At 38.4% G+C, this 23649-nt stretch overlaps 1 protein-coding gene across 1 annotated transcript in view; it reads right to left on the bottom strand.

The window, feature by feature from the left end:
- Nucleotides 1–23649, bottom strand: part of TBL1X (transducin beta like 1 X-linked) — a 195841-nt gene that overhangs the window by 5264 nt on the left and 166928 nt on the right. Inside the window, exons 7-16 of the mRNA XM_066545344.1 lie at nt 21936–22068; nt 14962–15103; nt 12146–12209; nt 11951–12048; nt 10410–10470; nt 5928–6049; nt 4414–4488; nt 2402–2529; nt 1074–1239; nt 220–321 (exon numbers count right to left, since the gene is read on the bottom strand). Of these exons, the coding sequence (XP_066401441.1) occupies nt 220–321; nt 1074–1239; nt 2402–2529; nt 4414–4488; nt 5928–6049; nt 10410–10470; nt 11951–12048; nt 12146–12209; nt 14962–15103; nt 21936–22068 (1091 nt within the window). The remainder of the gene's footprint in view (nt 1–219; nt 322–1073; nt 1240–2401; nt 2530–4413; nt 4489–5927; nt 6050–10409; nt 10471–11950; nt 12049–12145; nt 12210–14961; nt 15104–21935; nt 22069–23649) is intronic.

The following is a 23649-nucleotide window of genomic DNA, read 5'->3' as shown; positions in this document are numbered from 1 at the left end:
CACAAGCATTCTTCATTTCCAACAGGAACACCACCTCCTAGTATTCAGAATCTTTCAAAGCAGGAGCATTTTTAATACACTACACAGAGTTACTTATTGTGTCTTGAGCTGCCTCTATCTTCAGCTCTGTCCCCAGGAGGCAAATACAGCATCCTGCTTTTTGTTGATGCTCCCAGAAAAGAAATCCCCCCCAGCCTTTGTGCTGTTGATGATCCTTACCGATCCGTCTGACGCGCTTGCTCCCACTTTGTCTCCTCTAGCATTCCAGCAGACTTCAAAGATGCCCCCGGTGCCTCTGTAGCTATGTACTAGAGTTCCACTCTACAAAGCAAAACAGCATGCAGACATTGGATACAGAAGTTCCCCTTCTTTTTATCTGTCATGTGGCACTACGTTAGAAGGGGGAGCTATTCAGATCACCCTGCTATGGCCACCTCCATATTGTGATGGAAACTTGTTAGGAAACAGTCAGGAAAGTGGTCCTTGCAATGAAGAGCAACAGGCTCCTCCAGAAACAGGACTCAAGACATCTGTTTTTGTCAACTCTGTAACAGTAAAGGCCTGGGGAGTTAGGTTGATGTGTTCTTCTCTTAAGTTTGCTGCTAATTCAGGTTGTGAGGTACCAGTATCCAGAATTACATATGTGGAACTATGACATGCCACTTTTCTCTGGAATATCGCCAGTCCCCTGCCTGTACATCTTTGTATCTATAGCTCCTCTTCACAACATCTAAGCAAGGAGCATTAGATTCACAGCTGAGCTCAGTTTGTGACTAAATGAAAGTATCCCTTATTTCTAATCTACACTTTTGCTTCACAAAGCTGATGACCCAGAGCAATGTACCTATTTTCATCCATGCTACCTGTTTTAGCATACAAAGCAGAACTGTTCTGGGCAGTCACCTCACTGCACCTGAGTGACTCAACTGCCATGGATTTGTGCCAGCCAATACAAGCAGGTTCACCCTGGCAGGCAGGTCATGCATGACCTAGGTACACACATTTTCCATTTAAGCTTTTGCTAATAATGTGTCACCTAAACCAGATGTGCTTCACATGAGGCAAAACAGTACCTGAGTATTCCATATATGGACACATTTGTCAAAGGACCCACTGGCTAGATATTTTCCATCAGGACTAAAAGCTACACTGTAGACAGGCTCTTGATGCTTTGTTAACGTGTGGATGCAGACTCCTCGGTCAACGTCCCACAGCCGAACCGTGGAATCAAACGAAGCACTGCAAGAAGCATTCAAACACAAGAATGTAATCAGCTGGGTGCTAATCAATTTCTACTGTGAGACTGCAGATGTTATAAGAGAATACCACAGGGGTTTTTTTCCCCTTAGCTAAGCAAGACATAATGTTTCAAACGGGAAAGCTAAAATGTACCACAGCCTGTATGTTTTTTATCTTAAGAACTACAGCTGTAGAACTGAATTCTTGTATGAGGACCCTTAGGGCCTATGTGGGTGTGCCCTATGTAGCCCTAAGAAGGCCAAGCTCCTCACTTTTGAGATTCTACCTCCTGTTATTCATGTTATTCAGGAAGGTCAAATATATCTTGTCATTGATGGGATAAATGGGTCCAGAGAGATCTTACTCCTAATGGATTTACCCTGTTTAATGATTTAGCATTTTATAATTCTCTAGAACTGTGGCTCTTTTCACTTTGTTTCAGTGATATTTTTGCTACATTCCATTTCAATCCCAAACTGTGGGCTTGGAGAAAGGCAAAGGAAATAATTTGCATTAAAAATAATATTAAAAGAATAACTCCAGGAAAATGAGGTTCTTCATGTATACTCCCAGACTAAGGAGTAAAATAAACCAGTTTTGATACAGCTTCTCCCCACACTGCACACACCATGAGCTGATCTGATAAACCCACTGTACTACCATCAATTGGCATTCTACAAGTAAATGTATCTCCTAAGCTCAAAGAAGAATTTTGCACAGATTTTCAAGTGGAACTTCAAAGACTATCCAAGCTTTTCTCTATTAGCTAAGAAGGCTACAAAAATTTTCTCAGACTGCCAGGTGAGTTGCATGACTCCAGTTACAAACCATTCCAGCTGCCTGAATCTTGAGAGCACCTGCCTCAAGATTTTCACTCCTAGCAATGCAAGGCTGGATGTGAAAGAGTAATGCCAAATTTACAACCATTTGATCAAGGCAGCTGAAAAGTTAAATACCACATGACTCAATTTTCTTTCTTTGTTCCCTTTCTTTTTTCAAATATGAATCCTTTCCCCTTGTATCCATCCTCCTGACTTACAAACACAGATACTTTTTAGTGGAATTGTCTACAGGAAGACTGATGGCAAAGTGACAGTAGGGTTACATGTCAGAAAGATGATCCTTCTTCTTGGCAGGCAAGAAAAAGAGGTGCATTTTTTACCTTGCTAACATGATGTTGGAGTTTGGGTTGCTGGTGCCTGGTCCTGTAGGGCTCCATTTGATAGTGTAAATCTCTTTGCTGTGAGCCTGAAGATCATGTACACAGGTATCTTGCTTCATACTCCATATCTAAATCAGAGGAATAATGAAGGAGGAAAATGGCAACATTATTAATCTCTTCTCAGCTGAATTATTTCAGTTCTATGTTATTCCTACATTTGTTTATTTGAGATCTCTACTCACCTGAATACACATAAATATAATTTATTAATGCAGCAATTTGGCACATACATTGAAATAACTCCAGGAGGGAGAAGAGTTACACATTTAATAGTATTTATTTAATAGTTAAGAACTAAAGAATTGCTGTACTTCCAAAAGCCTGTAACTATTTTCACAAAGAAGTTTATCTATTTGAAGAAGTTTAACCAGAATTTTATTTATACATTGCAACAGCAGTAATTTTAAAGAATGAGAAGAAAATTGCAGCAACTGCTTAGAACACAGCAATTTTCTCTTATGCTAGTAAAATTTTCCTTTTCCTCCTGAACTCCATTTGTCTTCCTCCTGTTTTTAACAGTACAGAAGATGGAAGACAATCAGCTGTTTCTGTAGCGTTACATGGCCAAATACTTCAGTGTAAGATGAAGAATATTCTCAATAGAGATGAAGGTAATTTAGTACCTCTTTTTGTCAGCTAACTGAGAAAGTAAGATGAAGGAATTCACAGCAGGGAAAATAACTCAAATTTAGTCAGTCAGTTTCAAAAATGTAGTAATGATTTAGCTCAGTTGTTTTAAGTCTGACCACAAGAATGATGTGCTCTTATGCTGAATTCCCATCAGTGTACCTGAGACTGCTTTTGGAAATGCTACACAAAGCTCAGCCATGTTCTACAGCTGACAGGCAGCATGTTCCAAGAAGTTATAGGAAAAGCTTGTGAATTCCAAAAATAGAGAAGAGAAAAGCTGGAGAGGACTGATTTACAAAGGAAAAGGAAGAAGAATAATTGCCTTAATTTGGAGCATTTGCTGTCTCTGTCTCCGTCACGGAAGGTTTTTATAAACAGGTGAGGCCAGGGATAGTAAAGCACTCGCTCTTGTGCCAAATTCAGTGGTCAGGAACTTGAACTGGTAACAACAACACTGATCCATGGTGGTTTTTAAAACACAGCATGCAACTGGGCACCAAAAAGATGTGTCACCACTGGGTCAGGATGTTTAAGCAGAGCAAGAACAGTTATGCAATAGTGCATTGTGGCAGCGTGACAGGCAAGCTGCTGCCTTTTGCCCCTGTTTTCTGTGTATTTCCAGCTCTGTCACTAGCCTGCAATAACACATCTGGAATCCAAAGTGATGAAAACCTCACTGGGTATGTGGTAAAGACAGAGCAGAAGTCAGTGTACCTATGAACAGGAAACATTCATAACACCGACATTCACTTAGCTCTCATCTGCAAATTCTGCTGCTGTTTGAGTTTCAGGTCCCAAGCTTCAGCTGTGTCAATCAGCAGTGCAAAGAGATCTGAGTCTTAATTAACACAACCATACTGCAAGGAAACTATTACTGGTACAATTCTAGCCACAAAGCTAAATCTTTCCTGGGATATTTGCTTTCTTCAAGGAACCAGCATAAATCAACAGTCCAGCAGGAGGGCTTTGCTATAACATCATACAGCTACTCCTACACAGACAGCCTTCATGTGATGTGGCTGGAAAAGAAAAATAAGAAAGGGTTTTGGGCTGCTCAAGCTCTATACTTAAACTATGACTTTTTCGTGACAATGGCATATCAGTCATGTAACACTTATTTGGATAGGATGCCCAATTTCCCTAGTGTTTGCTTCTCTGTCTTCAATCTCTCAGATTTGCTTCAAGAAATATGGGACAAAATGGAAACTACTGTTCATGCAGAATTTGAAGTGATACACTACCATCATTCTGGAGAAGACTGAAAAAGAGACATAGTTTTCTTGTCCTCACTTCTTGAAAAACAGGAATGGAAATTGTTTTACCTTTAATGTCATGTCATCAGAGCAAGATGCTAGTAGCATGCCAGATGGGTCCCATTTGATTGCATTCACCTCGTTCTGAAATCAGGAGTGAGATTATTAAGCAAATATTCCAGTTACTGCATCGTACTGGGCACTCAGCAGAGGGCACTCAAGGTTTATGCATGGAACAAGTTCACCCACAAATTACAGTGCTGGTGATTTTAGGGGTGAACAAAAGCACTGCTGCCTCCCCAACATGCTATCTATTTAAGTGGAATTTTGGAGTGGAACCATCCTGTGCTTGTGAACAATATACACAAGCAATTTTCTGATGTGTGTTCTGGCTCAAAGTTGCTCCTATCCTTTTATCATTTCCTAGGATTTAAATAAACCCAGACAGATTGAAGATACAGCATTACCTTCTTTTTAAAATCGGGGCATTTCTCTCATTAATGTTCTGTAGACTTGGTGATACAAATTTTCAACAGAAAATAATGATACTGGGGGGGTGTTTTGTTTTGTGGACTTGATAATTCTTCATATTGTAGCTCTACAACAATGCTGGTCTCTCTAAAGAGAGGTTTATGTGTAAATGAATTCCATGCTGGAATATTAAACAGTTTAGGATGCTTTCTCTATCAGTCTTTCTAGCACTTTGTAATTAACTAAGTCTAGTGTATCCCCTTGGTAATGAGTAAGTTTACCACGCTCTTCCACAGCTATAAGTAAAGAGAAAAAAAGTGTTTTATAAAAAGGGAAAGACTGTTTTCTTAAAAATATAAATTGGCCCAGGGTGTCAGTGAAAACAATCCTGGAATATATTTAAATTTTTCTTTATACATTTCACAAGTTTCAGTAATAATTAAAAACAAGTATAGATATATTTGAAGTGAAAGTTTGGATCACATACAAAGCAGTGCAGTTCATATAATAATAAAAAGCACCAGTTTATTGTTAGGAATGTACAACCTGTCACAAAATATCAGTTTAACCACAGACTAAGATAAAGGTCTCCAAATGCATAGTTCTGGAAGCTAACATCTGAATTATGGGTCAGTAAATGATCACAGTTTTTCTCACAAATGGAACCTAGAAAAAGTAACCTTTGACAGCCATTAAATTCCACCAAGAAAAGAGTGGGGAAATACATCTTTAATATATCTTATTAAATTGATTCTAAAACTGAACAATGGCTGGAGGTAAACTGTTCTCTCCTTATTCATAGCTCTCATTTAGTAAAGGAAATTAAGCCAGTGGAAAACAGAATCTTATTTATGACTGTGCCTTTAGTCTGCAGCTCATGCTACCCAGAAACACTCTCACTGTTTAAGCCAGAGGTGTTGCCTCCTGTGGTGATTTAGAACATTTTATCCCTTCTCACAGGCAGTGAATGCCTCACTCCCAAGGAATATACTTTTAGGGAAACAATGGGGTTTAACACCTTTGCTGCTAGAACACAGTGTGCACACCCATCATCTGCCATCATTGTAACATCTGCTGTGACTTTTCCACTAAAACTTTGGACTTAAACTTACTGTGTGTCCTTGAAAGGTTTTAACGGGACGATCACAGCCAAGTCTGCACACATGGATGCACATGTCAGTACTGCAGGAGGCAAAAGTAGTGTTGTTCTGCCAGTCTACATCCAGAGCAGGAGCTGTGAATACAAACAACAGAAGGAATATCAGGGATCATGATAAAGAAACAGCTATCCCAAATAATTTTCCTCCCATCACCTATCTGAATGAAACAGACTACAGGCTAGTTCTTGGTCTGTCACCTGCTGCCAGTTACAGGGCTGATAGGGATTGTCTCAAGGGCAAAGATTATTTTTTCTGTTCCAGTGGATAACCTGGATACTTTGCACAGCATCTGGTCATGAGAATCTTCTGGGTCAAGTTACATGAGAGGGGGCAAAACACTACCTCCACCCTCTCTGCTCCCAGCTATGCATAACATGGGTTATGTCTTGCCTTCATCCCTCTGTAACCCAGTTCAGTGAAGAAACGGAAAGAAAACTAACTCAGAAAAGGTGTGGAGAATTCCATCTGGGTTAGACAAGCATGTTCCTGTGAATGCCAGACACAACACATGGGAAGGTGGAGGAGCAGGTGGCTGTGTCCCTTTGCACTAGAGCTTTATGCACCCTTTGATACAAACCTACCATTCTGTGCAGGCACATGGATTAACAATACTAAAATTCAGTTTAATTTGCTTGGGGACTGGTTTTAGGCAGGTACATTGATCAGCCTCATCTGAAATGAGAGGAAGAGTTTCTGTACAGGGTTTGGCATTAACTAGCACTGACCTAACAAAACTGTGCAGAGAGAGTACCTGAGCATGTGCATGTGTGCATCACACACACACACACATACACACACTGTGCAAAAAGAATGGGAACAAATCCCCAAACAACTCTTCCAGCATGTCAGTGCAGAGTGCAAGCAGGAGCAGGAGGAAGCTCCTGACAAACAGCTTGCTTATGTTTCTATAATTGCTGCTCAGGCTTTTCCCCTCAGGATAGAGTTCAGCTGCCCTCCAGAGGATGACATAAGACTTGCTAAAATAGAGAAATCTTCATTCTCAGCACACTCTTGTGAGAAGCAAGTGTGCTAGAATGAGACCAGCATATAGGAAACAAAGTTGGATCTCTTCCTGGCAAAGATAAAATGCAAATTTGACATTAAAATGAAACCAAGAAATTCCTTACTTAAACGTGTTTAGAGAGATACTTTGGTAATACAGAGGTGAAAAGATATCTGTTCTGACAAGCCTGTTACATTTAAATATGTTTTTCCTATTATAATTTTTATGATCTACAAAACAAAATAGATCCATATCACCATCTGAATCATCAGGTAGCTCCCTAAATGAGAATGAAGGGCTGACATTGTTTCATAGAAAGGGCTTTTTTCAGTATCAATGAAAAAGCTCAATAATTCTCTATGACAGGAAAGGAATTATTACCTTGCAGAAATATAAAGGAAATTTGAGTGAGGAAAGCAGACTACTTTTCAGTTTTCCAATGAACATGAATGAGGATCAGGAAACAATCAAAGATCTTTCTTTAACTGCCTGTTTGCCTTTCTTTTTATGCTACAAGCTTTGTATTACTATTTCAAAGCAAAAAAAAAAAAATCATCATTAATAGCAATATGTCTTCAGGGCTAATATCTAGTATGATATGTATGAGTCAAAAACTAATTTTCAGAGAGCTATTGGCACCTAAAACTATGGATTTACTGAAATAACTGAATCATAATTCAGCATAACTGAATCATAGAGTGCTGATAATTAATACTGATTCATTTATTGGTGTACTCAGTCATATGTTTATATGTTTACTGGATATGTAACTACATAAAAAAGTTTGAAAAAAATCAAACAAACATGGTTCCTGATGCAAATAATCAAATTGCCAAAGTATTTCCAAAACCACGGGATACCAGCCAATTGCACAGAAACAATTAGAATATCATAATATGTCATAATAAAAGCAGCACAAATCCTTAAAAAATGCAGCTAAAATAAAAACCAGAAATGGAAGTGTTACAATAATTATCTGCAATTCAGGCTTTTAAAGAACATTTAAGTGTGATTTAGAGCACTTAGATCACAGAATCATAGAATGGGTTAGATTGGAAGGGACCCTAAAGAACACCTAGTTCCAGCCCCTTGATGTGGACAGGGACACCTTTTACCAGACCAGATCACTCAGAGCTCCAGCCAGCCTGGGCTTCTCTGGGCAGCCTGATCCTGTGCCTCACCACCCTCACAGTACAGAATCTCTTCCTGATATCTAATCTAAACCTTCTGTCTTTCAGTTTGAATCCATTCACCCCTTGTCCTGTCACTACACACAGATGGTTAAAACTGGCCACACAAATACCTCTTTTGGTGTCAATTTAACAACTTGCTCCTGCAAGCCTAGATATCAGTCTGTATCTATCAGTAAATGTCAAAACTGGATGACTTAGCTCCTTTTTAAAGAAATAAGTTTTGTGAATATATATTTTGATCAAATGGCCTATGATGATTCATAGTTTTGCAAAAAATAATGAAACCCTAGAAGCTACTTATCTTCATAGTTACATATTTTGAACAAAACCCGCAAAAATTACATGGGAACACCAGTAAGATGGAGGCCTTCAACACCCAGACAAAGGAACTTTTCCTTACATATTTTAGGATGACAGTTTTGTCCATGTGGTTTAAATTAAACCAGTTGTTACAAAGAAGCAGACAGTAAAAAAACCTCATGTTTTTTCCAGGCCAACTACCTCCAGACTTCAAAGAAGTAAGTGTTAAAGGAGGTGTATCCTGCCTAGACTAGACTTTTAATTGTTAAAATGCCACCTTTAATCCTAGTGTAGTCAAGGTTTTCAGCATCCAGATATGGAAAGGAATTTGCTGTTAGTTTGTCCTGGTGATGCAAAGAGGACAAGGTGAGGTCTTTGGGGCTTTAGATTTGTGAGAACAAAGTGAGTAGAGAGTCTGGCTGATTTTAAGAAGGTTTTGAAGGATACATGCTTTCTCCAATCAAAAATTTCCTGAACAGCATTTCCTTAATAACTGCTTTACTTCCTTATGAAAACATATGTGAAAGAGTGAAAAAAAAATTAAAAATATTAGCTTCTCCATATCTGCACTTCAGTTGTGTCTCATGTTCCAAAGATAAACAGCGTGTGCGGTAAGAATTTTTTAAAAAATCTTTTCATGCACATGGACATATTGCATTGGTAGATACAGCTGAGTTTTCAGCTTGCTAAGAAGGGGATGGGGTGATTTGTCCTTGATGCACATCACTGCTAAGACAGCTTATGTGTCAGTGAACATGATTCTGAAGGGGCAACCAAGTTCTGAATCCACAACTACTTAGATTACTAGTTAGGGATCAGAGGATTAAGAGTCTCATTAACTAAATCATTCTATGTGCACAGTTTCCTGTTATGGAACAGTTATGGTAGATGAATAAATGCCACAGTGAGAAAATCTGTCAGCACACACCAACTCCTCTAAACCAACAGCTGCATTAATAGATGAGAGACAAGTGACAAAAATGCAGAGTATGGATTTGCTGTGCCCATGGTCATACTTTTTGTCTACTGCTGAAAAAACATTTGGATTGCTACTACATATTATTCACATCAGTGTAAATGTGAGAATAAGAACAGTCTGAGTTGAAAAGCATGTGCAAAATAATGTTTTAAAATTAGTATTGAAATATGTTTCAAAACACCATTGTGAAAGCCTGTTGTATTTAAAAATGGATTAGTTACAGTGAGCTAGGAAGATGAACACCTCTAGCATCAGAATCCAGAATGTTCTCATGGTTTTAAACTCAGTTTTACTATACCCCTTAAAATTCTTCACTATGAAAATGTAGCCACTTTGGATCATGAATTCAGCCATCATCTTACAAGTCTGGTCTCAGGTGAATTTCAGATTTTGTCAATGACTGTCTGTTATTCAAGATTATTTAGTATCTGTGACATCTCCTATCTTCTTTAAACAGTTCCACAAGTAACCATCCTAATAGCATTCTGATGCAGCAAGGTTTTGAAACTCAAGCCTGGCAACTGATTTCCAATAATCAGAGAAAGCAAATATTGAAGAAATTCAAGTTAAAATTAAGAGCTAATAAATTCTGAGGACCTTTGTGAGTGCAGTGGTGAATGCAAGGTGCAGGAGAATTGAAAAGATCCCAGACACCTTCACTGAAAATTCTCTTCATGAATCACCACCTGGTACTATTCAAGCACATAGACAACAACAGGACTGCTCAGTTAGGTAGACATGGCTGGTGTACAAACCCTCTCCTAAAATCAGCTTTCAAAGCTGATTATCACAGAACTGTGTCTTTGGGAAATGAGAATAAACCCACAAGCCATGATACTCAGGATAGTTAAAGCACAAAAAACTTGATTGAAACTTTTCTGTGGCAGATATGGATAAAGTACATTGACAGAATTAAAAACTGCATTTCATTTTCCTAATAAGAGTTATGCGAAAAGTACCTGAATGGAAAGGAAATTGCTGTTTAGCTTCTCCTGTGTGAGCATCCCAAATTATTGTTGTCTGCATCCAAAGAAAGAGTGGAAAAAAAAAGATTAGTGGCTTTTCAGTTCAGAGAAAAAAATCCAAATAGCACCCTCACTAAGTAGCAATTCTAAATGATGAACTGATAAAATTATTGACTACAGAGAGCCTTGCATGCTAAACAGTGGGAAAACCAAAAATCACTTCTAGGTATTACAGAATAATAATCTAAGTGTAGATAAAGAAGTATCATGCCTACAAAAGAAGCAATATAACTATGAAAAATGGGCATACTCTCTCTGAATAATGCTAGAAGACAAGACTATACATTTTTAATAAGCTTATTGAAAAAAAAGCTTCAGTTATGATCCTTTTCCCTTTTCAAAAAATGCAAGTTGAATTCTACTTCAAAATGATGCTGAACCCCATTTGTAACAGGCCAATAAGTGAAATGTTTTTTCTATCAGCAGAGTACACAGCACTTCTTGCCCCTGAGGTGGGACAGGCTCAGGTATAATTGGCTTAGTACAGGTTCAATCCATACCCACAGCACACCTGAGTGTGTCCCCTGTAGAGCTCAATACCACCTTCTGAGAGAATTATCAATTTATTGGGAGCATATACTTCCAGAAAATAAATTAAGGATGCATCATCTTGCTGATAATGGATCACCTAAAGAAATGCTTTTATTGAGAATGTAAGTTTGCCAGAGTAATGGAATTACAGTTGGGAGATCAGTGTAGCTGAATATAAGCCAGTATTAAAGCTTCCATTTTCACAAGGTTATAAAAATATAGGGATTCACTGAGCTTACAAAGTACAAATCTCAGCTGGACTCCCCTCTGCCAGCTGCTGGAGAGAAGCACTGTCAGTGCATCTCACTGGAACACAGGCCATGCAGCCTATCCCTTGGAAGTGCCATTTTTCTCTCTGAGTTTTGTAAAGGAAGCCAAGGATGTCATATGCATCTAATTTTTAGACACTGAAAGTTAGGCAAGATGAATGCTGTGTACTTTCCAGTTTCAGTTTTAATGGCTCATCAGTCAGCTGTTCATTTTAATCTCTAATGTGCACTTAGCTGTAACTACTGTGTTTTGCTTGATTTTCAGTTCAGAACCATATTTTTTTGCATATTTCCAGAGGAAGCCATATATATTTTATTCAAATAAGTGTTTCAACAGTTAGATGAGCTAAAAGGTGTGGTATCTTTAAGATCATTTTCTTTCCGTAAATAGCTGATAAAACTACAAATATAAGTACTGGAAGCTGCTCCTTCCTTTACAGAGACATACTTAAGAATCAATTCTACACATTTTTTTTTTTAATTAAGTATTTTCCATGAAAATAGTATACATTCATGCAGCCTCAAAAATGTAATCAACATGCACTAAAATATATTAAAGAAATGTAAACTCTCCAGGGTGCCTGGAGAAGAAGAAACTAATCTTAAGGAATTTAGCAGCACAAGCTCACTCATCAGCATACTTATATGTTAGAATAATGTATTTTTAAAACTCACTTTATCAACACCAGCACTTAAAATATAATTCCCCTTTTTGTTCCATTTCAGGGCAAATATTGGACCTTTATGTTGACCTAAGGTGCTTGCAAGGTTACCTGGAATAAAGAACAGGTTATTATTACAATTTCTTTACAAATTGGTCAAATTGGTCACTGCTGTTTGATGCTTAAGAACAAGAAATGTTTGACTTACCATCTTCTGTCCATATTCTTGCAAAACCATCATATGAGCCTGTAGCCAATAGTGTTCCATCACTCTGTTGGAATATATAAAAATGGCAAAGGTAGCTATGAGATAAAAATCTGTTTCAACCAACCTTTTTCTTTCTTTTTAAAGGTTTGCTAATTGTGATTTATGATTCTGAGTCCACTCATTGAGACTGATTATGCTATGATTTCAACTAAAGGTTATTACTTCAGACAGCACAGAGGAAATAAAATCCTCTAACATACAGTGAAATAGTAGGCTATACCATCAGATACAAGCCATTTAATGAAAAAGATTAGAAAAAGAAAACAAGATAGACCAAGTTCTATGGGCTTCTTCCACTTAACAAACAGATACTACTTCTTAGACATAAAGGACCTACAAAACATCAACAGATGACCTAACCCCAGAGTAAATCCCAGCTCACTGAAACTCAGGCACCTCTACTTGAAAGAAGGCCCTAAGCCACATACACTCAGGTGAACACCTCAAATGTTATCTACCACCAAGGAATTGCTTTCCACTTGTCTGAACACAGACTCCCACATGTGCTCACGGGCACAGTACCCTGATGAAAAAATGGATTAATTGGTCCCAATTAGGAGGACAAAAGCCCATGAATCTGATCAGGTCACATGTATTCTGGAAGGAACCCTTCACAGAAGGAATCCTGTGCAGCCAGTGAAGCTGGTGTGATTGGGCCAGAACTTTGCCCTCTGGTGACACTGTTGAAGTATTTAGTTTTTCACCATTTCAGAACCTGGATTAAGAGTGAGATTCATCCCATTTATGTCCAGACATGCAGAAGTTAGGAGTTAGTTCAGGAGTACCATCTAGTCTCCCTCCATTACTAACACCATCATGTCACTACAACTCTGAAGTGTAACTCACAAGCTCGTTTTCTTTAGATTATGCCCAGTTCAATATGAAGGCATGTGTCTCTGTTTCTGCTGACTTAAAGTGAGTCTAGAGGACTAGTTTAGATGGTTAAACCTACAGGAGATGAATCCTACCCATGGTATCAAAGGGCATGATCTGAATATGACCTCCCGAAATAACCTTTCTTATAACCTTTATGTCAGTCTGTCACATAAACCAGAGAAGAACTAATTCAATACCACCAGTGTGAAGATTTCACAGGGAAATATGATTAATATTGTGGTTCTAAATAAACAATAAAGGCAGATGGCATTTCTAGCTTGATGAATAGAAAATTAGAAAAAAGCATGAAATAATCCTTTAAAGCATATGCCCACTCCAATCCTCCAAAAACACTGACTCAGAGTACTTGTAAATTTAACTCAAATATATAATAACGTAGGGGGGAAAATATCATAAGCTAAGTGAAGCTCACTGTGATGTACATTTCTCTGGGCCAGTGATGAGAAGAAAGGTGATAAACGGCCAAAAGAGAAAAAGAAAAGCTCAGGAACTTAGATATACAGTTTATCCTAATTTGTGGCTGGTAATTCACATTCTTTGGGAAAGTCAAAGTAAGTTGGAAGCACTTGAAGTATTTGAATTAGAAACATTTCCCTACCTCAAGTACTAGTACAATGCAAGTGAAGTACCAATGAAGTCTGGAAGGTAAGGAACTACTACAGGAAACACTGGAGGGTTTTGGACAAATCTTCTCCTAACTGTTCTGCAGTCATTGCATGTTTTCCTCTTACAATTTCTCTTTTCTTACTCCTAGATGCATATTTTTTCACAACCATGTTTCTTCACTCTAATATCCACAGGAAACAAGTAATGAACATAAGCTTGAGTTTTATTTGCTTCCTTGACCTGTCTCTACTTTCTGTACTATTCACCAACTTCTTCCACTGCGCAAATATAAAATACACAGGGGAAAGGTGACTTGTGCAGTGGCCTTATCTTTTACTTTGTGAAGCACCTAGCTCACCTGAAGGACAATACTGCAGTAAAGATTAATCGAAACTTGATCTCTGGCCAGCAACTGAGACTCTACATAACTGCTGAAAATCCTTTCTGCTACTTAATTAATCTGTTTTCTATGAAAACAAGACTAATGTGATCACTCTGTCTGTCTGTACTAGTATCAGCAAAATAGGCAGAATGAAAATTAGCTTGAAGTAATTAAGGTTTCTGCAGGGTCTTGTAAGTTTTTTTGGCAACAATTAGAGCTGTCCAAAGGCACTGCCCAGAGACTGGGGATTCTCTACAATACCTGTCCTCTCTGTTCACTTCAGTATTCTTTGTGCATGAGCACATTATCTAAGATAGGAGGTTTTGCAGGATGAAAGTAAAAAAGAGATCAGCCAAGACAGTTTCATCCAGAAGGTAAGGACAGAAAAACTACACATGCTCCTATCAAGACAAAGAAAATAATGTGAACAGATTTTGCTGTGCACAGCATAATTCAAATGAGAGGATCTGGAGTCCAACCTCAGAAAAAGCTTCACTGGTACTTTTATCTCCTTACATGCCAAAATAAAGTAACTATGAGATGTAAATACATTATTAATGAGGCTTCAGTATTACATAGATTGTTTGGTTAATCTTTGTTCTTAACGCTAGCTAAGATTATTTTTATCCATGCTCCTAAAATAGAGATATAAATATATCATTATTAAGCTCAAAGATGGCAACAGTCCTGGAAAATTACAGCATGTAGGATAAAGTTCAGCTTATTATGAGTATTTGAAACAAGAGGTCAGTAGGTTGGGACAGAGCTTCTGGTCACCTCAGATATGAAAGATATGGAGCAGCAACTGTAATTGCCTTGGAATTAAATTTAGACAGTTAAAAACCATGCACAGTCTTAGAAGTTAGCTTACATTCCAGTCCAATGAAGTCACATCCTTATTGCTGGGGACATCATGTCCTCCTTCTCTTATGCAGTGCCTCAAAACCAGCTGAGTGGAGCCGCTGTTGCTGTTTTCGTTGAGATTCCATATCCTGGCCGTTGAGTCTCCGGATCTATAAAGCAATTATGCAAATAAGTTGGAAACTCCTCATGTTGACCCAGCAAACAGTGTAGAAGCCTGTATTTCTGTTTTCATTGAGACAGCATTACAGCCTTGCAGGAGATGGGAGGAACAAGAGCCGCTGGCCTGTACTGTAACAGGAGCGTCTGACTGCACGGGGCTGCTGGGAACCTCCTGGCTCTGTGCAAAACACTGGTGTAAGGCTTTGGTGCTGGAATTAGCAGAAGCTCACCTAGAGGAGGGCCCTATTCTATTGAAATGTTCCAGATTTTGCAAGTAGAAGTTGTTTTGAACCTCCCGAGAATTTTGATGTTTCTCCTGTGCACTGCCCAGAGTAGATCCATCCACCTTTCCCTAAACCTGCTGAACAGATCAGGGCATTACAAGCCTTTAAGAAGTAATTTTTTCTTTCCAACTCTTTCTGTACTCTGTGTACTTTTCTAAAATGCTAACACATATTTAAATTATACCTGTCATAATAATTTTGTTTATTCAGATAAGTTCTATTTAAAACATGGAAACTCCTGTCTACATTTTGCACTACATACCTAAAGCTGGCATCACCATAACTGAGTTAGTCTGGGGCAACTTACAGCAACTGTCTGTAGCTTGGTGCTTACATCATACTGTCTGAAAAAGTGGCAAAATAAGTACTGCCATGATAGAACAAGACAGAGGCAGCATCAGGATTTTGATCTATATTTTAGACCGACTATTTTCTACAGAGATGTTTTTAATGTAGGCTAAAACCCTGATTTTGCTTAGAAAAGGTTTTGAGGCAGAAGAATTTAGCATTATCTACTTGTAAATGATATATTTATTTTGAATTTGCATAAATCTTTATTCTACTGAAAAATGTCTCTGATGTTCTGAGATAAATTTGCCATGGAGTGGAAGATATTCCACTTTAAAAGTTTACTGGAATTTTTTTTCACACTCCCTTTCCTTAAGTTTTTGAAACAACAACAACAACCAAAACCAAGTTTCCTGGATTGCTTGTTTTGTCCAGAAAGCAATTTTCATTTACCTGCAGTAAGTAGAAACTTGGAGCAGTTAGCAACAATACTTGCAAGAATTCATACAGTGTAGATGAAATTTCATTGTTGATACATCTGATGTGTTAGCTTTTCCTTTTTTTTTTTTAAAGTAATGACAAAAAACTTTCCTATGCACTATCAAGGAGAAAAAGTCTTTCTTCAAAGATCAGTTTTTAAAGAAATGGATCCACCTGTGACCCCTTTTTGCTTTGATAAGCAATGTTTTACTGAAAAAGAAATCCATCACAAGAGAATACTATATTTTCTTTTGGTCTACTAGTAAAGCTTTTTAATTATTGATACTAAGAATACCAGGCAAACTTTCAACACTTGACATGTCTTCAAATGCAAATATTGACCAAGCAATTATCGAACTCCATTGATCTCTGGGTATTATTTTACTAATAATTTAGCCTAATTTTATACAAACATTTCAACTGTAAAAGCAAACACCTCTCTGCCTGGAGCAGGAGCTCTGAGCTCCTCTGGGTTATGGCATGCCTGGGGAATGTGCCCCATCTCCTGTGAACCTTTTGTGCCAAGCTGAGATGTGATGGCTGGCCAGGGTTTTGAACCCAGATACTCCTGTAAAGCCACTCTTTAATTTTTGAGACATATCTTTCACATTAGTGATTAAGAAATAATTCAGATCAGGGTAATTTTTGCCACCACACAGCTGTGACTGTAATATGCACCCTTGCTTCTTCAGAGGTCTGGAAAACTGACATTTTTGCATATGTTCGCTAGAAAATTAACCAAGTTAATAATGAGGCTCAGAAGTAAAGGAACATTTTTAACTGTGGTAATTAACAATGATGGGAACATACATCCTTAAAGGACTGCTCCATTGGTTAACATGCTAAGTAGGACATTCCTTCAGAGCTGGCTTCTCTTCTATATAAGATTGCAGGACCATCCTGCCTTCATTGTAATAACTCAGTTTGTTATTGGACCCTGTGAATAAAGTACTCAGTCACTTGGCCATTAAATACAATATGCTATTTGCTAGTTCTAAAAGGGTTATGTTTTGTTTTTCAACAGTTTTATTTAGTCAGTTTTCTGGCAAGGCCTGGGCAATCTTATTTTCCAGTATTTTAATTTTGTTTTTCCCTTTTCTTCTCCCAAAGCTACATAAGCTATTATGTGTCCCTGCAGAGAGGCTTTATAAGCCTACTAGTGTGCAGCAAGGGTATTTGTGTGTCTTCCCTTTTGTTGCTGGGGAAAAAAACAAAGAGTCCAGAGAATGCTCTGGAAAGTATTCTGGTTTCTGTTGAATGATTCAGCGAACTCTGCCTTATTAGAGGAGCACAGTTCAAGCACAATTCAGAAAGATATTTAATCTCCTTTGCCCACAGAAGCATTTCTATCTACATGATAAAGCAGCTCATTCCAACATGCAAGTCACGAACACATGAGTAATAGGTATACTCCTCTGCCCTGTGGAAGAGTATTACCAAATTTTAGGAAGGCTAGTTTTGAAAGGATTTTATTTCATGCTCTCCTGCCCCAGAGTGTGTTCATGAATCAAGGTGGACAAATGTTTGTGGAATTTAATTTGTGACATATAAAATCACCATTCTGTAGCTGGGAGCACAGAGGTTTTAAGTGCTGCAGCTGGGTAAATAATTTTGCAAGATGGCTGCTGAACCTTGGTATTTCTAATCTTCAGCTACAAGACTTTAAATCACTGTTATTATGAGATGCAATATTGCTAATGTGTATTTACTACTTCTGGCTTCAACAGGTTAGAGTTTTTGTTATTTTATTTTAAGAGATATTATTGAAAGAATTATGGGAAGGAAATTCCTCATTTTTATTTTGACATCTAGTATTTCCTTAATAAAGCAGGTCTCTTATTAAGTGCTCACTCTTTCTAGACAGTAGAAGGAAGTGCCTCACAGGTGTCCTGATTAAGGTCTCTGCCCCACTGATTCTACAACATTATTCCCTGCTACAGGTTATTCAAATCAACCTCCCCTAATAGCTGACCACTTTGCATTCATGCATTTGATGCACTGAGGAAACCAGTCCAAATAGTCCCCTGCTAACAAATAAGCACTCAGAGTTAGCAGAATTAATATCTGGCACTGACATTGAGGGGTGGTGTCTGAAATTAACACCCTCAACCTGGTAAGTCAAAAGGATTATTCTGAAAGGTAATTTACAGTGGATCCTAAGCCACTGATATGAGGAGTGCAGTAACCTGAAGTACTGTGTATATAAAACCCAGAAATGATGACAGCAGATAACCTGGAAACATCTTCTCTTGCTTCTGAGAGACACAGCCAGAACTGAAAGATCTCGGACAGCAGCTTTTGTGGATAATTACTCTGCTGACTAGGGAGAGCAAAAGATGCAAAGAGTGGTTTGGAAGAGACAAGTCACAGCCTCTCTGTGTGAGAGAGGCTGCCACAGATTAGCTGGTAAGCAAAGAAACCTACTGTTTGTTTTGGGACTGAGGCCAGGTCCCTCTGCTTCATGGCTGTGTGAATTACTTGAAGGGCATGGCTGGATGTCACAGAACAGAACACACTCTTGGAAGCAGCAGTGGAACACAAGGACAAAAACATCCTAAGTTGAACTGAAAAAGGTTTTGGAGTTCAAGGCTCTAGCAGCCTTGACATTCACAGTCCATCCACTTCCACTCTGGGAAATTCAAGCATGTTCAGAACACTCTGTCTCACTGGACCATGGTGACCTGTGCAAGCAAACTGACAGGTTATTCCCTGGCCAGATTTTGGCTTGTTTTAATTAGCACTCTTGCTTAGGTCTCTGATGTTCTCCCTGAATAACTCCTGGGCATGGCTTGGTGGTTACAATGTCCAGAGATGATTCCCAGTGTGCAGTTTGTTTGGCAGCCAGGGCAGTTTGCTAGCACAGACAGCAGCCATTCTGTGCCAGCTGGCCTCAGTGCCCAGGAATATTCCCATTAGTTAGCTTACTAATGTGGATGCAGCTCTAATGGATTTCTGCACTACACAGGGAACATAACCACCTGAACAATTTAAATGTGTCATGAAATTAAAACTTAGATATTGAAAGATAACTAGTGGAAGGTATCAGTCTTTGGGTTTATGGCTGGGAATGGCTAAATCTTGAAATTTAACCAAGCACCTATTTTTTGGTATTTTTTCACCTGTCCAAAACACTCTATGCAATTTTTTGCTTTGGAATGTTGACTTCCTTCATAAAGTGCAGTTAATCATCTCCCATGGCTGTGTGCACACACTTCACTCTATTATTATAATGCTTCTGTTCATAACATCTAAGCATTCTTTTCATAGGCATCTGGTGACAGTCATGCCTTTGATAGCCTTTACTGGTATTTCTAGTCTCCCCCCATCCTCAGCTTTAAGGGTTATGTGTGTGGTGGAGGGGGAAGAGCAGCTGCAGAATATATTTTTCTAGCTATTTGATCAGAGAAATTCCTGTCTCTGTTTTATTTTGAAATAGCTGTTTGCAAACCCTGGAGAGTATATATTACTGTGCTAGTCTTCACACTCTAGGAAAACAGCAACTGAGTAGATATGACATTAAATATCAAAATCCCTTTCTCTCAGTGGGATAGTCACTAAGTCTGGAAATCAGTGCTCTAGTTTTGGGTAATTCATTCTACATTTCTTCTAAACAGCTTGCTTCAGATTAGGTTCTGAACCTGCATTATTCTTTTAGTTGAGGATTACATCAGGTTGCTGTCTAAACTGCTGCTGCTAGTTAGAAAAATCTATTGCCTGTGTAACAAGGCTTCAGGAAAATACTTTGTCATTAACTGAGATTGAATTAGTCACTTTATAAACAAAACAAATATGTTATTATTTCCTGTATTTATTAGCTAGGTTTTGAAGTGTATTTTTTAAGATGGGTACAATCAAGCAGATTGTACAAGTAAACAAGTAAACAGGAAACAAGTATTGACTGGGCAGCACAATATGGCTGTTACAGAATCTAACAATCTGACACTCACACATCAGACTAACTGCGGTGTTCTTTTTTTAATCATTACTTTGTAAAGGGCAAACAGAGCTGCAGAATACTGTGGATCTCAGGGAATTTCTCTCCCTTGTTTAACTGGTGCTGTAACATGGAGTTTACCTGTAGATAAAAGCTTGCACTGTTACTATACCAGACAAAGGCTTCTTTGTGCAGTGGCATAATCACTCACTCAGCTCTCTTCCTTCAGTTTCACTTTCTTCTGTGCATTCTCTGCCATTGCAGTCACTAAGCTTCACCAGGCACTGGCTGCTGCGTTACCCCAATTCCAGCTGCATCCCTACAAGCAGGCTAAAATCTGACCAAGATGCACATGGATCTAAATTATTTGCATTGTCATTGCACTGCGATTAGTCTGACTAAAGCACATGACTGTACTTTGTAACCACATGTGTATTTATGTGCCTCCATGGTCACTAGGAAAGCTCATTATCAAAGACCTATTACACTGAAGGGTAAAGCTTAATGGAATGGATAGTGAGAGGGTATTCCTCTGGCTCAGGTATCTGACTAATAGTTCTGATCATCATCCTCCAGGTTTACCTGTAAGATATCACAATCCAGGGATCCATCCACCAATGCTTAGCACCCTGAGACAAAGTTAAACACACACTGCAGCACATACTCTGGTTTATGAAATGCTCCACCATTTAAATTATGCACACTAGGACTGTGCACCATGGATCCTAGGGAAGCAGTCCACTGTGGCAAGCACTGACATGCTTAAAATTGATAAATGAAGATATTAGTACTACAGATGATAAAAGTACTATCAGACCTAGATATTCCAAAAAAAAAGCATACTCAGCAGGATTCTGGTTCCCAAAATCCCAGTTTCTTGTCTGAAATTTTTTGAAATTCCTATCTTCACTCTCTTGATCTTTGCTATTCAGCCAACATGGAATTTATTTTATTTTTCTTTTCTATTTATACTGTAATTCCTTGTTTTCATGTACTAAGTGAAGTAAGTAAGAAGACTATTCTGATAATCTTGTAACAAAGCTAGAAATAAAATAAGGACTCTCCTCTCCCTTGTGAGGAAAGTATCCTAATGCTGCTAAGTAACTCTGATTTATCTCCTAAAACTATGATCAGCTTTACTCCATGTTCCCAGTTAGATTTCTTAAATCTAGTCTTCATGTTAAGGTTTAACTTCAAGCATGAACACAGGTTCCCCCAGTGCCTGCACACAGCTCCTGGGTATGTTTACAATTATGATTTTGTTTGGATCAGAAGTGCTTTTGTAAGTCAGTCTCCAGATCATCCCACTTAGGATGCTCTGGTGGTCATTGCCAAGCAGTCCTGCAGAGGATAAACTGGACTCCCTTCCAATGACACTAAAGCACAACATTCCCTTAAACCATTGCTTACTGTTCAGCTCACTGAACAAACTTAGGTCCAAACTTAGCACCCCCATCTCCATACTTCTGAAAAAACCCGGTGGATGCCAATGACTTTCTGAGATCCCAGTGTGAACCAATAACTAAGAGCACTAGATTACATGAACTCCAAATATTCTGAGAAATTATCCAAAATGATAAAAAAAATATTTCTAAAAATTTGTGTGTATTTAGGGCGACAGAATTTACATCTTAAATGTACAAATTCTTCATATTTGTCGTCACCTTATAACTATTTAGCAGCTATACAGGTATGGTACAGCTGAAAACAACACTGCTGCAGGCTGATAAAACACCCCAGAGAATACTCATTCACATCCCAAATACATCTGCAAGTTCTTGCATCTCTAAATCTTCTCTAATTGCAGGAGCTGGTTTGAGTCACTGTCTGTCTTACCCAGATGCTAGCAGGTCACTGACAGGGTTCCAGGCACAGATGAACACTTCTGATTCATGGCCCCGAAGGACTGTTGCTTTGTTAGGAGGAATTTCAACATCCCCGTCAATTTCCATTGGCTTTGAATGATTATCTGGAAGGAGATATATCAGAATAAATAGTTTACAAGATGTAGTTAGGTCTGTTTTAAAATCATGCTAGCTTCCCAAGGCCTGAAGCTTACAGCAGCATATACACCAAAATTAATACTCTGTGCTGTGTCACTGACAATATTACTCTATTTGCTTCTCTCTAGCCATTCAAATTTATGACATTTCTTCAAAATGCAGAGCTTTCCAAAACATTTTGTATAAGTCTACATAGCTTTTCATCCTCCAAATACTCAGTTTAGTGTAGTTTTTATTTTGAGTTGACCTCATTAAAAATGACTTACAGATTTATTAAAATAATTTAAAAAAATAACAGAAAGCATTTATATTTTCTTACATAATCTCCTATAAGTAATATCTGTGCTACTCACAGACAAAAAATATACTGAGGAGGGGCTTAATTCCTGGAGCACATCAGGGCAATGGTGAATGATCACCTTCTCAAGGATATCATAATACATACAAAGGTACCAAATGAGTCATAGATATACTTAACTTGCATGCTGTAGCTCTGCAGTTCTTTAGCCTCATTGCTTTTACAAAATTCCTTTATTGTCTTAAGCAAGAAAAAGTGAATTTAAAATGATGGATTTCTCTTAGTAACAACAATTCATTCCAACTTGCATCATGAACCATATTTTTACTTCAGACTTCCTCTGCTTCTGTATAAATCTTCCTCATTAAGCTCTAGCTACACTTCCTGGTAGCATTACAAGATTATTATTCTCTGCAAACATGACACCATCCAAGGACAGGTGACACACTGAAACAGCAGACACCAGATGCTAGTCTACACACAAGTGTGGCCCATTTTGCAGAAAGCACATCCAAGAGCAGGTAGCTGGCAGCCTCCTGTTACCTAACCAATGCTTTGGCCAGCTGATCAGCTCTGACTGATCAAAATGCAAGTTCTCCTTCTGGGTTAAGTCTTTCAGTTAGTCATTCTTCAATCACATATGAAGATCCATAGGTTTGCAAGTAGAATAATTATGCTCCATTACTGCTGCATGTTTATGGCATTTAAAATCAGCCATCTGTCCTGATACTTCAGCTCTGCTAAGCTATTGCCCATCAGCTGGTGAAACAGACTGTGACACTGCACAAGTGCCAGCAGGAGGAAGATCTCCAGATTTCCATCATTACCTGGGCTTTCACATACCTGGTTTGGCTCAGCCTAACTTATGCTGAGTCACACAAATAGCACTTCTCATTGTGTATTTGGTTAGCACCCTAAAACTATGTCTGTGCCACATCTATGCCACAGATGGAATGGAATCTACATGAGTTACACAGAATCAAGTATTAAAATCAGGAAACAACTAGCAGTAGTTTGACAGCTTATTTCTAATGAAAAATATCTGTATTTTGGCTACACTCATTACCTATAGATTTGCTGCATAAACACTGGAAATGCCTATTTGTGAAATCCATACCTATGCTAAGTCCCTATGTTAAGCATTGTCCTTGGCAATTCTCTATGTGTATGACTACTAAACTGAGTACTGTTGTGATACACCAATACTCAAGATTTAGCCTGACACCAGCAGCAGGGATCTTTGATTCCA

The sequence above is a fragment of the Molothrus aeneus genome, chromosome 2 (assembly GCF_037042795.1).
Source record: "Molothrus aeneus isolate 106 chromosome 2, BPBGC_Maene_1.0, whole genome shotgun sequence".
NCBI lineage: Eukaryota > Metazoa > Chordata > Aves > Passeriformes > Icteridae > Molothrus > Molothrus aeneus.
The sequence above is the reverse complement of the archived record's forward strand: the minus strand, read 5'-3'. Positions and strand labels throughout refer to the sequence as shown.